General features: G+C 35.9%; 2 protein-coding genes across 3 annotated transcripts in view; one reads left to right on the top strand and one right to left on the bottom strand.

Annotated features, from left to right (window-relative positions):
• Window positions 1–631: 631 nt before the first annotated feature.
• LOC306881197 (BTB/POZ domain-containing protein 2-like) lies at window positions 632–11817 on the bottom strand. Of its 2 annotated transcripts, XR_013785129.1 has the most exons (10): window positions 11274–11813; window positions 8829–8948; window positions 8598–8754; window positions 8416–8521; window positions 6715–6912; window positions 5294–5486; window positions 5127–5214; window positions 3571–3717; window positions 1439–2006; window positions 634–1167 (listed from the first exon to the last, which is right to left on the bottom strand). XR_013785129.1 is itself a non-coding variant. In XM_079435148.1 (9 exons), the coding sequence occupies exons 1-9, from the start codon at window positions 11789–11791 to the stop codon at window positions 1845–1847; spliced, it is 1689 nt and encodes a 562-aa protein (XP_079291274.1). In that variant the 5' UTR covers window positions 11792–11817; the 3' UTR covers window positions 632–1844. The 2 variants fall into 2 exon arrangements, 1 of the variants encoding a protein (XP_079291274.1); XM_079435148.1 differs by having other exon boundaries at window positions 632–2006; window positions 11274–11817.
• Window positions 11818–14194: 2377 nt separating this feature from the next.
• LOC306880923 (protein unc-13 homolog A-like) overlaps window positions 14195–17345 on the top strand; it is a gene marked incomplete at both ends in the record, with an annotated part of 78247 nt that continues 75096 nt past the window's right edge. The window contains one exon of the mRNA XM_079434730.1: window positions 14195–14216. Within this exon, the coding sequence (XP_079290856.1) occupies window positions 14195–14216 (22 nt within the window). The remainder of the gene's footprint in view (window positions 14217–17345) is intronic.

The raw sequence follows: 17345 nt of genomic DNA, 5'->3' as shown, positions 1-17345 counted from the left end.
GGAAATTAATCACTTATATTTACTTACTGTAGTTTCCATAAATTTAGACTATTCTGACCTTCATTTGAAGAAAATTATAACGAAAGCATATTTTACGGGGGGTTTTGCCTAGCTAATCTAGTCAGGAATTTAACTCGAGCAAAACCTTTAATATAGACTTTTAATACACTATCAGTGCATGTTACTCCAAGTGACAAATTACGATTTTTGTATTTCTTGCTCATTGAAGATAATTTTTCAGTTGGTAATGTCAGGTTAAGGTAACTCAAACAGTGTTATTATACACTAGTCAACATTTGCAGTTCTCAACTTTTCAACAAAGTTGCCCTAAAACCAAAATGGGTTGTCTTAAGGGTCTACTTTGAATTTTTTTGATCCGCTTCAAATGTTGACTACTGTAGTTAACTAAAATGAATTTAAACGGAAAATAGAAATAAACTAATTCAAAATAAAAAATATTACATTTTAGTATATAACACTGCATTCAAATGGTTAATCTAATAGGTCAAGGTCAATTTATGTCTGCCAAAGTGCTGTGCATATACAATATAGACACCATATAGTAAGAAAATAATCACGTTTGTGACCATTACATTCAGTCTGCTGTCCTAAAAATCAAAAACGTTCAGATGCAAAGAATGATTTATCTTTATTGAACATGAGTAGTCATACAAAGACCCAACATAACCGACCCTCAACAATCCAGAAACACGTGTTTGATCTGAACAGTCTTGCACGATTAATCACCCTGTAAATAAATACTGTTCCTGAATGATTCTCACCCTCTAGTTAATTTAAGTGCTGAATGCATGAGGAACATCTAAGGAAAACCTTGGCACAGAAGAGAAGATAACAGACCATGTTCCCAGACCGGTTTCCTCTGGTCTACAATCACATTGCTGTAACTCAACGAAAATTAAACTTGATTTGATATTTTTTTTTTTATATTATAATCTAAAATACACAATTTTAGTCCAAATGCACTGACAAAATATGTATCTCCTGCTGCTTGCTTTTGTATGGCAGCATATGAGCAAATCATTAGTTGCATGCACATCAAAATTTGCTTTATTTAGATAAGAATTAAAGCAACAGTTCACCCAGAAATTTATATTTGTTGAAAATCCACTCACCCTCAGGCCATCCGAGATTAGGATGAGTTTGTTTCTTCATCAGGTTTGGAGAAATGTAGCATTTGCCACCAATGGATGCTCTGCAGTGAATGGGTGCCGTCAGCCATTAAAGCAACGGTTTAAAGTAAAAAACATCTTAATGATAGATTTGTTTCGTCTTCTCCAGATGTTAACTGATGGACTGGAGTGGTGTGGATTATTGTGATGTTTTTATCAGTGTTTGGACTCTCATTCTGACGGCACCCATTCACTGCAGAGCAAGTGATGCAGTGACACATTTCTCCGAATCTGATGAAGAAACAAACTCATCTACATCTTATAAATGTTCATTTGTGGGTGAACTATTCCTTTAACCGTAAAGCTCTTAAACAGTGAGTGAGGTGCAGGTTTGGCAAGAGTTTTAATTGCAACCCAGGTCGACTGATGCAAGATCAGATACACAAAAATAAAGATACATTTGCATTTTACATATCAGTCAGTCGTGGGTGAGTAATTCACTTGCTGTTAACAGTCAGTGTAAATATGAGCCCTCAAAGTCTAATCGCAATCGTTACTATTGGTTATTAATGACAGAACCCCCTGAAGACAGTTGTCCATCTGTAACAGCGGCGAGAGGTTCACGCATCCGTCTTTACTCTCAGTTCTCTGAATACAGCGTTACGGTCAAGTGCAATGTCATGTGCCGACGGAAACCCGAGACGCCAGCGGAGACTACGTGTAGAAGATGACCTCTGGGATCTGGCCGTCCTCCACAGACGTGCCGTTGTTGTTTCCTGCGGCGTAGCAGAAGGTGAAGCTGGTTTTGGTGCCGGAGCTGGGCGACTCGTGCGTGACCTTCCTCATGCCTTTAGTGCCGTAGTGCGAGTCCGGACCCTGAGACAGAGGAAGATAGAGATGTGTTATAAAATGCTTCACAACTCCTCGTTCAAGCTCTTGTTGGACTATTGCAATACTCTCTTGGCAGGTCCATCAAACCTTTACAATAAATCCAGTACGCGGCAGCAAGATTAATGCTTAATGAGCCGAAAAGAACGCAAGTCACGCCTCTGTTCATCAATTTGCACTGGCTCCAATAGGCATTAATATTTGCCTACAGAACCACCACTGGCTCTGCACCCCTTTACCTAAATTCAGTACCTCAGACCTATGTGCCCTCTCGAAGCTTACATCCTGCAAGTGAACGTTACTTTATTGTTCATCCCAAAGAGGCACAAATTCACTTTCACAGACTTTGACATTAACTGTTCCCTCCTGGTGGAATGACCTGCCCAACTCAATCCCAGCAGCTGAGTCCTCAGCCATCTTCAAGAATCAGCTAAAAACATCTCTTCCAGCTTTATTTGACCCTCTATCTCTAGCACTCTCTATTCTAATTCTATTCTTTAAAAAAAAAGCCCCTTTTACACTTTCACTTTCATCTTTTAATACATATCAATGTGGAAATCTTGTATGATCTAAAAGACACCTTGTAAAAACAACATGGTCATACCTAGATTTAAAATGATTTGGATTTATTTCATATCGATGAAGTCTGAAGTCAATATTCAATAAATCTACTTAAGCATCAACACAATGCCAAAAAAACAGAGCAGCTGTGGAAAGTGTGAAAACAGTATGAAAGCTAGAAACCATCTCTTCTCATGTAATTGATTTTATTCAGATTTCAAAGCCCATACCAATGTGGTTTGGATCAGGTTTGTAAAAATCTGATTGATGCATGTGATTTTTGCAATAAATGAAATGTAGTTGTGTTTATGCACCGAATGCTATTTGCATGGCAATAAAACTAAACAAATAATAAATAAACATACAAATATATAATTAAAATCAATACATATATAAAAACAGGTCAAATAACCTTCATACAAAAGATTAAACTATATTACATTTTTTAAATGTACACTAGTGTGTGTGTGTATGTATATATATATATATTTTATTTTTTTAAAGAAATAAACACCTTTATCCTGCAGGGACGCATTAAATGGCTCAAAAGTGAGAGTAAAGACATTTATAATGTTACAAAAGATTTCAATTTTAAATAAATGCTGTTCTTTTGAACTTTCTATTCATCTGTGAATCCTGAAAAATAAAATGCATCAGTTTCTACAAAACTATTCAGCAACACACTGAAGACTGGAGTAATGATGCTGAAAATTCAGCTTTGATCACAGCAATAAATAAACTTTATAACATAAATTCACTCTTTCTTCAGTTGTTTTAAATCATAATAATATTTCACTGTTTTACTGTATTTTTGATTAAATAAATGCAGCCTTTCAAAAACATTTAAAATCCAAATTATTACAAACTTTGAAATGGTAATAAAAATTTAAATAAACATTCTAAAAGTCTCTCTAATGATTCAGAAAAACTGAATAACACATCTCTTGGTGTGTTTAGTTTCAGCAGATTTATATTAACAATCATATGTCACCTTTAATGTAGCACAGGCCGTGTAATTGACGTTGGGCAGGACTTCCACCGGTTCCTTGAACATGACTCTGAAGGTGCTGGCCGATCCGTCACAGCTGAAGCCGGTGTCGTTCTGACCCAGAACTGTGTTACTGTCAGTGTGAAAGATCTGAAAGAGAGTCAATCAATCAGAATCACAAAACAACTTTAGTGACATGTTCATTTGAGCGGCCCCAGACAAGATCATCAATACTGATGTAATATTAAAACTATATAACCTCTAAAAACATAACTGCACTGAAATAAAATCCCTGTAAATATGCACACTGTAGGTTGATGATTTTTTCAGAATGCATAAAGAACAGAGTACATTTTAGGTGTTTCACTATTAATCACATCATTTATCAGTTCATCTAAATAGTGGTGTGACAAATATGACTTGAAAGTGCAAATAAATCATGGAGAGATTAATAAGAGGTCATAAAAACTGCTAGTACAATCATTTTATTATAGAATTGATGTTAAATTTGACACTTAAATGTTTGTAATTTTGCACATAACTATATATAAACGCGTATTTGCCAGTGGTATTTTAGTATCAAGATACTATATTGGTTTTCATTCATATTTTGAATCAGTTTCTATTTTTATACTTTCCATTTTAATTTGATTCAAAGTTTTTGAATTTTTTATTTTAATTTATATATATTTTTATTCATTTTTAGGTTTATTTATTTTAGTACATCACGTTAAACTCAATTAAAATGAGAAATATTTATTTTATTTAACTTTCATTTTATTTAAAGTAGTGAAAAAGTTTTTTTTATGGTTTTAGTTTCATTTAACTACAATACACTGGTATTTAGTGCAGCTAAATGTGCACAAAAAGTGAGTGTGAACTAATTAGAAAAGAGGACTTAAGTTGAATATCAGTGAAAACCAAGCATGAAAATTTTTTATTATAAATCAAATTTAATAATTAAACAAATAAAAAAATTAAATAGTGCTAACACGTATGACCCTGGACAACAAAACCCAGTCATAAGGGTTGTTTTTTTTTTTAAATTGAGATTTATAAATAAGAAATACGAATAAGAATAAATAATCTCTCCATTGATGTATGGTTTGTTATGATAGGACAATATTTGTCTGAGATACAACTATTTAAAAATCTGGAATCTGAGGGAGCAATAACATCTAAATATTGAGAAAATCTCCTTTAAAGTTGTTCAAATGAAGTTCTTAGCAATGCATATTACTAATCAAAAATGAAGTTTTGATATATTTACAGTAGGAAATTTACAAAATATCTTCATGGAACATGATCTTTACTTAATATCCTACTGATTTTTGCCATAAGAGAAAAGTGTATAATTTTGATCCATACAATGTATTGTTGGCTATTGCTACAAATATATCTGTGCTACTGATGACTGCTTTTGTGCTGCAGGGTCACATATAGGATCTACATATTTACTGTTTATACTGTCACTGAGCAGGGAATTGACAAGTTTGACAGGCCTCACATTAAAATGAACTTGTATTGCTTAAAAATCATGTTTTGTTTGACAGTCTCACCTGTATGTTGACCTGATAGTCTGTCGGTCCGTGAATGGATCCATAAAGCCCAAACCCCACTATAAATATCCTGCGATTCACAGAGAACCTGCAGAAAGCAGTGATTGGGTTAGTTGAGTTCATAGGGGCGTTAGCAGCGTGAAGGAACACGCGGGCGTCTCTCTCACCGGATGCGGTCGCTGGTCCCGCTGTAACCCCAGCGGCTCTCCACCTGCCCGAAGCGTGTGATGCTGCACTCTTTCCCTCGCAGACAGCAGCGCGGCCGGTCGATGAACTCCACACGGGGTTTAGGATTCACCGTGAAGTGCAGGAACAGACTCACCACCTCTCTGTCCGTCAGAATGGCCGACTGAGCAGGACCTGTGTGAAACACACGCATAAAGCTACTGCATCATATTTGACACAAAGCCTTTCACTCAATCTCCTGCATCTCCTCTGTCGTCTGATCGATAGTTTAGAGTGTTTTATCCAGTAAAAGCTCTTTTAGTGTAATTGTACAAGCGTCCAGCTTCAGCTGCTGCTTCACATGTCAAATCTTGACTGATTTTGATCAAGTAAACATCAGAATAACTGCAGTCATATCTCCAGATGAACTCTTACTGGACTGAAGCAGCTCAGCTTTACTTGATTCTCCATCAATCATTTTCTTGATAAATCAGTGAGTCTCAAATCTGATCATCAGGATCTTTTGAGGAGCGTTTGTTTCCAGAAGCTTTACTTTCACTGTTCCTCAGCGGAGGAATGATCTTCACAAGCCTCTAAAACATCTCACATCTTCTGTTCATCTCTCAATCATCATTGCATTGCATTATATATTTGGATCATTTCAATCTCATCTTACCAAGACATATTTTTGAAAGATCTCATTGATTTACATTACAAGCAGCAGAATTTCATCATGTAATGAAATGCAGCATCTGCACCTTTTTTTCCCTCCTTATTCTCACTATATCATGCTATATGATCCTGGACCACAAAACCAGTCATAAGTGTAAATGTTTCAAAATTGAGATTTATACATGTTCACGTTCTTGTGGGTAAAGGAATAGGAGTCGAGCGGATACCTGCGCACAGGTGATTCACTAAATACACTGAAAAAATAATCTTTCCATTGATGTATGGTTTGTTATGATAGGACAATATTTGGCTGAGATACAACTATTTGAAAATCTGGAATCTGAGGGTGCAAAAAAATCTAAATATTGAGAAAATCTCCTTTAAAGTTGTTCAAATTAAGTTCTTACCAATGCATATTACTAATCAAAAATTAAGTTTTGATATATTTACAGTAGGAAATTTACCAAATATCTTCATGAAACATGATCTTGACTTAATATCCTAATGATTTTTGGCATAAAAGAGAAATGTATAATTTTGACCCATACAATGTATTGTTGGTTATTGCTACAAATATACCTGTGCTACTGATGACTGCTTTTGTCGTCCAGGGTCACATATGAGCTATAAGTCTCATGTATCAATATTATATTTTGTCTAAAGGTTCAATAAACTGTTTCATTTCCAAAAAAAACCCCAAAAAACATTTCAGGCTTTACAGGGTTAATGCCATGAGTGCATGTATAGAGACCTGCGGCGAACTCCTCTATGGTCATGAGAGGGAAGCGGATGAGATTGAGGGCTTTTCCCAGCACGCGTCTCTTGTTCTCCGGCGTGGACTGGAGCTGCTGTCGGTGAGCTTCAGCTTCTGCCCAGCGAACCGCCGCTACGAACAAATGCACCTCACGCACACCCAGAGTATCCCTCTCCAACACCGCAACCAGCGTATCTGACAGAGACAAGAGAGAGACAGACGTCTGTGAGGATGCGAGGAACCAACTAGGATTTTCATGACACCAAAAATATACGCTAATCTGTAAGCTTTGGGGTTGGTAAGATTTAGTTTTTGAATGCTTTTCAAAGGCGGCTGCATTTATTTGATCAAAAATACAATAAAAACAGTGAAATATTATTGCATTTAAAATAGCCGTTTTCTATGTGAATATATAAAGAGTTAATTTGCAAAAACAGATAACTCTGTTTTTAACAACTTTCAAAAATTATGTTTTTTCATTGTGAGTTATTTTGATTCAGTAAAAATGACTTAAAAATATAGTTAACTATCTATAAAAATATGATAACAATAAAAAACATTTTTGAGTTATCTGTTTTTGCAAATAAACTCCTCATATGTTAAGATGTAATTTATTTCTGTGATCTGCAGCTGTATTTTCAGCATCATTACTCCAGTCTTCAGGGTCACATGATCTTCAGAAATCATTATAATATACTGATTTACTGCTCAACAAACATTTCTGATTATTATCAATGTTGAACACAGTTGTGCTGCACAATATTTTTGTGGAAACTGTGATACAATCTATTCTTCATTATTCACAGATGAATAGAAAGTTCAAAAGAACAGCATTTATTTGAAATAGAAAACTGTTGTAACATTATGTCTTTCCTGTCACTTTTGAGCAATTTAATGTGTTACATTGACTGTAAACTTCTGAATTACAGTGTATATTATTTTAAAACGATGTGGCCTTTATTAATCAATTAAGTTCAAGTAAACATTGCCTCAAAAGTTAGTTATTCAAGAAAACACTAACAAAAAAAAAGGTCCCATTGGCTAATGCATTAACTAACATGAACTGACAATGAGCAATGCATTTGTTACAGTGTTTATTCATCTTCTAGAATATTCAGTTAACATTCATTAAAAAATAAAGCTCTTCATTGTTTGTTCATGTTAGTTCACACTGCAATAACTAATAATAACAGATAAAAAAAATATTTTAATAATGTATTATTAAATGTTGCAATTAACTAAGATTACTAAATGCTTTCAAAGTATTGTTCACTGTTAGTTCACGTTAACTAACGCTAACAAATGGAACCTTAAGCAACACAACTAAAAGAAAACAAAAGGATGAAGTAAAATAAAACCATAAAACTATGTAAATCACAGGCAAGATTATAATTTTTTTTTTGAATGAGTAGTTCACCCAAAATGAAAATTCAGTCATCATTTAATCACCCTCAAGTTGTTCCAAACCTGTAAGAGTTTCTTTCTTCTGCTGAACACAAAAGTCAATGGCTACCAAAAAAGAATGTTGGTTAGCAACATTCTTCAAAATATCTTCTTCTGTATTCAGCAGGGGAAATAATATGTTGACAGAATTGTCATTTTATAGGTGAACGATCCTTTTAACCCTGATTCAGTGCTGAGTTTGAGCAGCAGTCCTGTAATGCGGTATACCATGGATTTGTTTCCGTGATACAGTACCTAGATCAATATCTGTGAATCCTTCAGCAGCCAGAGCGTCTCCTGTGTTTTTGTCAATGTTCTCCAGGCAAAGGCTGGCCAGCTGCGGCTCATCGAACAGTCTGGCCTTCAAACAAACCACACATCAGCCTATCAGATCCACAGGAGTCTGTGCAAACATCACAGGCGTGAATGAGCTCTACCTGTGTGAGCAGCATGAACGCATTGTCTGCGCGCAGGTTCTTCTTCAGAAACTCCACACAATGGGCCTCCAGAGCCGGAACAGCGTATTTCTTAGCGGTGTAGAGAGTCGTCATCACCGTCTCGGGTCCGATATGAACCTCATCAGAGTACAGGAACCTGGAGAAAATGTCATTGTTTACAAATCTGAAGCTTTCTGGAATATACATGCATATTGAGAAAAACACTCATACTTGAGCAATGAGAGGAACGCTGCAGGTTCTACATCAGGAAGCTCGATCTCTGTGGATGTGGTGGCCATGCCTCCATTAAACATGGCATCAAATACTGCACTGCCAACGGCCAGAACAAACCTGCAATGGTAATATTAATATTACAAATAATTATTGTTATAGTAAATAATGCTTTTACAATATTATTAATACATTTAATTAGTAAAAGTATTATTTTAAAGACAAATAACCACATACCCGCCAAAATCTAAATGTGTTTACAAGATGGTAGTATTTGTTATAACTTTGCCTTTAACTTATTCTGATTTCACTTTAAAGATATTGAAAATTACAAACAAATGCAGAAGTCAGAAATATGGACATTTTATGGTAATCAAAACTGATTCATATTATGAAAATATTTAAATAAATAATTAACAGTAAAGTTAATACATCTTTTTCCTCTCAATTCTGAAAAAAGGGTCAGAACTGCACAATATAAATTCCAATTTCAAGACGTTAACTCACAATTGCAAGAAAAAGTTGGAATTGTGAGAATTTTTTTATTCTAAGGCTGAAATAAAGTAAAAATAAATGTAAAAAAAATTCTGAGTTTATATCTGGCAATTCACTTTTTCCTCAATTGCTACAAAAAATCTGCTATATAAAAAAATAATAATAATAATTACCTTTTTTTTTATTTCATGGCAGAAAATTGCGAGATGCAAACTCAGAATTGCGAGGAAAAAAGTTCACATCTGACAATTCTGTTCAGTTAGGTTAGGCTAGTTTATACCCACTGGTAAATTTGTTTTGCAATAAAATGACAAACAATTTCAATCTCACAATTATGACTTTTTTTCCTCAGAATTTATTAAAAATAAAAATCTAATTTCTGAGATAAAAAATTGCAAATACTTTTATTTTTTTTATGCCATGGGAATTTAAAACGCGAGTTAATGTGGAACACAAACGCACTTATGAATTGTCACAATGCAAAACTATTTTAATGGTCAGTTTTTATCATAAAAACGTAAATGTTTTTGGTTCTCTTGTGTCTCGTGACCAGCTGTCAACCTGCGCAAGCGTGTGAGATGGTCCTCACTGCAGAACACAAGATCCAGGGGGTGTGGTTGGATCTAGATTCAACTCCTCCCACCTTACATATACCTAAACCTACCCGTCTCCACTCCCTGATCCCTAAACCCACCCGTCCCCACCCCTAAACCCACCCATCTCCACCAATCCCCACCCCCAAACCCACCCGTCTCCACCACTAAACCCACCCGTCTCCACCCCTAAACCCACCCGTCTCCACCCCTAAACCCACCCGTCTCCACCCCTAAACCCACCCGTCTCCACCCCTAAACCCACCCGTCTCCACCACTAAACCCACCCGTCTCCACCACTAAACCCACCCGTCTCCACCCCTAAACCCACCCGTCTCCACCACTAAACCCACCCGTCTCCACCACTAAACCCACCCATCTCCACCAATCCCCACCCCCAAACCCACCCGTCTCCACCACTAAACCCACCCGTCTCCACCCCTAAACCCACCCGTCTCCACCCCTAAACCCACCCGTCTCCACCACTAAACCCACCCGTCTCCACCACTAAACCCACCCGTCTCCACCCCTAAACCCACCCGTCTCCACCCCCTAGATGTGGATCCAACCCCGCCCCCTGGATCTTTGTTCTGCAGTGAGGGGCTACTGAAGCGTGCCGCGAATTAAGAGCGTCACCTGAGGGGAAGAATAATGTCTTTAATTCTCTGTTTCTTACACAAAGCTGTCAAATACCCTCGGAAGACTTGTTAAAATAGCGCATGAGAAACATGGACTACTGTTTTGATGCTTTTAGTCATTTTTGGAGCTCGACAGCTCCAGTCCCCATCCACTTCCATTATACTGAAACGGGCGCATGAACATCCTGCTAAACATCTCCTGTTGTGTTTCACGGATAAAGCAAGTCATACAGGTTTTAAGACGACATGGTGGTGAGTAAATGTGTCCCTGGAGCACAAAAGCAGTCATGAGTAACACAGGTATATTTGTAGCAATAGCCAACAATACATTGTATGAGTCAAAATTAAACATTTTTCTCTTATGCCAAAAATCATTAGGATATTAAGATCATGTTCCATGAAGATATTTTGTAAGTTTCCTACTTTAAAAATATCAAAACTTATTAGTAATACGAGTAAGAACTTAATTTGGACAACTTTAAAGGCGATTTTCTCAATATTTTGAATTTTATTTTATTTTTTTGCACCCTCAGATTCCAGTTTTTCAAATAGTTGCATCTCAGTCAAATATTGTCCTATCATAACAAACCATACATCACCATTCAGCTTTCAGATGATGTATAAATCTCTGGTTTTGTGCTCCAGGGTCACAAATGATGACAGAAGAGTTATTTTAATAATTTGCTGCCTCAATGTCATCAGTGTATTTAGTGTATCACCTGTGCGCAGGTATCCGCTGGACTCCCATTCCTTTACCCACTAGAAAGTGAACATCACTCAGAACTTCATTATTGAACAAAAACGCAAATCTCTCTTTCACGGTGCATTTCGTCGCCTGCCAGTTATAAACAGGCTCCCGGTACACGAGCACGGCGGCTGCGGCCGGGGCATGGGACAGAGAGGAGTGTGTCGCCGGTGTCATCGCTGCGTTTGACGGGTTTCCTGTCATATTCGAAGCGGCCGAAGCCGGCGGCCCCACCACCGCCGCGGCAGCCGGGAGAGAGTTCATGAGGTTCGTCGGAGGTCCTAAGGCAACACCGGGGATTTCCAAGCCCGCAGGCCCCGGTTGAGGATTTGAGCGTCTCGTTACGCTCTGAGAGCCTCCGCCGCCCCCTACGGATCCTCCGTGACTCGCAGCCAAAGCGTAAGGACTGTTGCTCGGTTGGCTGTTACCCAAAGGTCCGGGTCCGGAGAAATTTAAACACGGAACCCGACCGCTATTGTCTCCAGTAGCCATCTTGGACTGAAGCGCGCACCCGATGAATGAGTAAACAAGTCGCGAGCGCACAACATCCGGTCCCAAGTGTACATGTGTGGAGTTAAAGTCCCTCTGTAGTCAAATATTTTATCCCTTAAAACTTGATCATCAAAATTACATATTTAAATGTTTTTCTTGTGAAAATAATTTTCTCATGCCTTAAAATAGCTTGAATGTAACTCTGCACCCTTTGCCTCATTTACTATACGCGGATTTATGAATATGCAAATTAGCCCCGCCTCCACTCAATATTTTTAAAACTACTTGGAATTTGTATTCTAATTTTTTTCTATTAACTTTTCTATTAACTCTGATACTAGTGGAACAGAAGATATTTGTTCTTGCAATATCTATAAAATGATTAGATATTTCCTATATATATAAAAAATTAAAAATATAATCTCTAAATATAATATATATAAAAATAGATAAATTATCTAAATTATTCAGTGATCAAAAGGAAATTAATTGGCCAATTCCCTGGTTTAATGCAGTTTATATTTTTCTTTATATTATATTATATTATATTATTATGGAATTCGAGAATTATTCTTTCAATATTTAATTTTTTATATATATTACACATATATTGTAAATTATTTTAATTAGCATTTTTATTATATATTTAATTATTTGTAATATATTTTATTTTATATTTTTATATCGTGTATACATATATAATTTGTAAATAAACAAATTAAATAAAAATAGCTATATGTAAATATATTTCTAAAATTATATATAAAATATATTTTTTATATTCTAGCATCGTATTTAGAATATAGCCATTATGATTTTTAGAATCGCAGAAAGCATTCCTTTGTCTCCATCTTATTAAGCATCCTCTCAAACATCAGTATTGCATGCAAAAAGAAGTTCAAGAATAAATGATCTGTTGTCTCTATATACATTTGATCTGGTTTACCTGGTTGATCACGTACTATTATGTCCAAGTATGCATGCAAACGACAAACGACAAAGGAAATTTAGCCTAACACGATGTCAGATTAATATTTCTTAAATGTCATGATGCCCTCATCTGGATGAGAGGGGAAGCGCCGCGGTGACGTCACGCATCCAAAAGCTGCAGCAAATGCAGAATCTGCGTAAAAAAGCCCTGACATGAAACTGTGGAAATGCAGTTAGAATAGGAGTGAATGAACCACTTGTGTCAACCCAAAATGCTTCTCTTACATTTATGCATTTAGCATTTTATACATTGACAGAGAAAACTCTATAGTTCCAGGATTTAGAATTTCTAAACATTTTTATATATTTATATTATATTATTATTGCATTATATTATCTATAGATATAATATATGAAACATCGCCAAAATGTTTCAAACAAGAATTATATAATTATCAAAATTTAAAAACTTTTGCAAAAATAACATTTTCTGTTCACTCTAAAGACAAAACTAGGCTAGGACACCGGCAAAGGATATAAGTATCGCTTTTTATTCTTATTTTATTTATTTTTTTCCTTTATATGTTTACTATTGAAATGTTGTATGCATTTGTCAGTTTTATGTAATTTCTGTATTTTCTTAAATGGGTGTGTATAGATTATTTACAGAGTGTTAACTTTTAGTTTTAGTTACTTTTTCTTATTTGTAAGTCGCTTTGGATAAAAGCGTCTGCTAAATGACTAAAAGTAAAGTAAAACGACATAAACTGTGCAGTATCTATAAATAATCAATTATTCAGTAATAAAAACAAAACAAAAAAAATCCTGTTTTTATGCAGTCTGTTAGCCAACAGAATTATATTTTTTTTTAAGTAATGTCAGTGATATTTCAATATATATATATATATATATATATATATTGTATTTTTTTACATGCAAACATAGTATACACACACACACACACATATATTATATATATATATATATATATATATATACGTTACACGTTTTGTAATTTCTCGTTTAAATCAAGACGTCTCCCATATTAATGCTCCTCCGTTTCTATCCAGATCGTAGATTAATCGTATAATAGAAGCGCAATACTTCGATCTGCTGTTATAGGCGCAGTTCTGCACGCGGAGGAGCGGGAGTCCCGCGTCAAACTCCAGCGCGTGGCGTGACGCTCGGTCTGCCTCTCATCGGCGTGACGTCACGAGCTGAGCTGAGCTGTCCACGCGCCGCTGGTGCTGAAGCAAGATGGCAGTTGGCTAGAGGCGCGAAACGGCTGATGAACTGAGGGGACTCCTGGAAAGTGCTTTATTAGAACATTTTCTGTTAGTTCGACCGTTTATTCTCGCGTTTATTGTGTAAAAGCTGTATTTATGGCTGTGTGTTGAGTGAGCGCGGCTGAATCCAATCACAGCAAGTAAACGGACTGTCCCGTTCCGGCGGAGGTCGACGCGACGCGGCGCGATGTCTCTGCTGTGCGTCGGGGGTGAGTAACAGTCTCACATTTGCCCTTTGTTGGGACAGAATTTTATTTGTCAAAATAATCCGTTTATCATACAGAATCCCATACAAAAAGTACCATATGAGAAGATTGAATCTTTACCGCACTCATTTACCATAGTATTTCACAGAGTATCACAGAGTATCATGGTATTTCACAGAGTATCATAGAGTATCATGGTATTTCACAGAGTATCATAGAGTATCATGGTATGTCACAGAGTATCATAGAGTATCATGGTATGTCACAGAGTATCATAGAGTATCATGGTATGTCACAGAGTATCATGGTATTTCACAGAGTATTTCACAGAGTATCATGGTATGTCACAGAGTATTTCACAGAGTATTATGGTATTTCACAGAGTATCAGGGTATGTCACAGAGTATTTCACAGAGTATCATGGCATGTCACAGAGTATCATGGTATTTCACAGAGTATCATGGTATTTCACAGAGTATCATGGTATGTCACAGAGTATTTCACAGAGTATTATGGTATTTCACAGAGTATCAGGGTATGTCACAGAGTATTTCACAGAGTATCATGGTATTTCACAGAGTATCATGGCATGTCACAGAGTATCATGGTATTTCACAGAGTATCATGGCATGTCACAGAGTATCATGGTATTTCACAGAGTATCATGGTATTTCACAGAGTATCATGGTATGTCACAGAGTATTTCACAGAGTATCATGGTATTTCACAGAGTATCATGGTATGTCACAGAGTATTTCACAGAGTATCATGGTATTTCACAGAGTATCATGGTATGTCACAGAGTATTTCACAGAGTATTATGGTATTTCACAGAGTATCATGGCATGTCACAGAGTATCATGGTATTTCACAGAGTATCATGGTATTTCACAGAGTATCATGGTATGTCACAGAGTATTTCACAGAGTATTATGGTATTTCACAGAGTATCAGGGTATGTCACAGAGTATTTCACAGAGTATCATGGTATTTCACAGAGTATCATGGCATGTCACAGAGTATCATGGTATTTCACAGAGTATCATGGCATGTCACAGAGTATCATGGTATTTCACAGAGTATCATGGTATTTCACAGAGTATCATGGTATGTCACAGAGTATTTCACAGAGTATCATGGTATTTCACAGAGTATCATGGTATGTCACAGAGTATTTCACAGAGTATCATGGTATTTCACAGAGTATCATGGTATGTCACAGAGTATTTCACAGAGTATCATGGTATTTCACAGAGTATCATGGTATTTCACAGAGTATCATGGTATGTCACAGAGTATCATGGTATTTCACAGAGTATCATGGTATTTCACAGAGTATCATGGCATGTCACAGAGTATCATGGTATTTCACAGAGTATCATGGCATGTCACAGAGTATCATGGTATTTCACAGAGTATCATGGTATTTCACAGAGTATCATGGTATGTCACAGAGTATTTCACAGAGTATCATGGTATTTCACAGAGTATCATGGTATTTCCATGGTACTTTTTGCTATGACCTGTCTTGATTTCAAAACTATGGTGTTTTCACATATACCATGGTAGTATCATGTCAATACAATGGTATAAAACTGCATTTCATAGTCTCCTTCCTTCACAAAAGTACAGTATCGTGGGACTTTAAAATGAACGTATTATGGTATTTACATGGTATTTCAAGGGATGACCATGGTGCATGATCAAAATAATGTGGTGTAAGTGAATGTTGTCACCGTGTTTTATCATGATGCATGACAAAAAAACAAAACATGTTTTTGTCTTGCTAATGCTTGTCACTGATGTTAAGATGTGTTTGGTTTCTGTTTGGTGAAGGTGTTTGTGCTTTTTCTCTTAAGATTCATTCATCAACCTGTTAATCAACCATTTAAGTGTTAATATCAGAATTTAATGCAGACTCTATTAGGACATTGCATTAATATTTCAAGGAGCTCATATGTATAAAGCGGAGTGCTCATATTGTGGGAATCTCTAGCACGGCGTGGGAAATGCGCTCGTGAGGGAATCCTGTGCGTGTGGGTGTGTGAGCTTGATGCAATGACATTCATTCTGGTCACGCTCTATACGGTGCAAACCAGGGCTTCGCGTTTCTTCAGGTTCACATGCATTAGCTTTGCAGATAAAATGATTGATTGACAGGTTAGTTACGATCGATTTGGTTATCAGTGCCAATGAAACGACATTCACACTGATAACGCTGTGTGTGCATGCTCTGAAAGCAATATCTGCTCTGCAACATCTGTACTGCATAATAGTCATAGAGACTCTTGTGCATCTAATGCACTTGAAAAACATAGCATTGATAGCTGGATGATTGTAATCCAGCACGGGTGATTTTGCTCTGATGCATTGACACGTGGCTGGCTCATTCTTATTCTGTTCTGCACCAGACTATAAAACACTAGCTGCTCTCTCACTAGTAGTGCTGGTCATACGAGCGCAGTTGTTCAAGTGTGAATCTCACCAAACCTGCCAAGATTCATGCTTGAATCATTTTTTCCCAAAATAAATAAATACATTTTAAAAATTGATTTAATACTATAAATAAATAATAATAAATGAAGTAGCCTAAATATATAGATAATAGAATGTATGCACATACACATGTATATTTATATAATTCTCAGATTTAGTTTTTTGCATTACACTATTATAAAAATTAGATTTTTGTTTGCTTATAATATATAAACAACATTATACACTGTATATATGCTTATATAATTTATTTTAGGCTAATGCAGAAAAAAACAACTAATTTTCATTACCATAATGCAAAAAGATATAGATGATACATATATTAACATTATGCTTATTTTTAGGAGTAGTTAGATATTTGTGACACTATAGTGGAAAAAGCTAATTTCCCAATTCCCTTTAGTGTAATGCAAAAATAAATGAATGAATAAATAATAATAATACAAATAAAATAAAAAAATATGTATGAAATAAAAAAATAATTACCATAATGCAATAAAAATAATAATATACAATTTACACTGTCTTTACCATGGCAGTATATGTTTTATTGCCCTTAATTTATGTTGATTTAAATAATAATAATAATAAAAAACTGTGTCTGGACAGGATGAATCTCATAGATGGTTTTAAATA

This window comes from Barbus barbus, assembly GCF_936440315.1.
Source record: "Barbus barbus genome assembly, chromosome: 15".
NCBI lineage: Eukaryota > Metazoa > Chordata > Actinopteri > Cypriniformes > Cyprinidae > Barbus > Barbus barbus.
The sequence above is the reverse complement of the archived record's forward strand: the minus strand, read 5'-3'. Positions and strand labels throughout refer to the sequence as shown.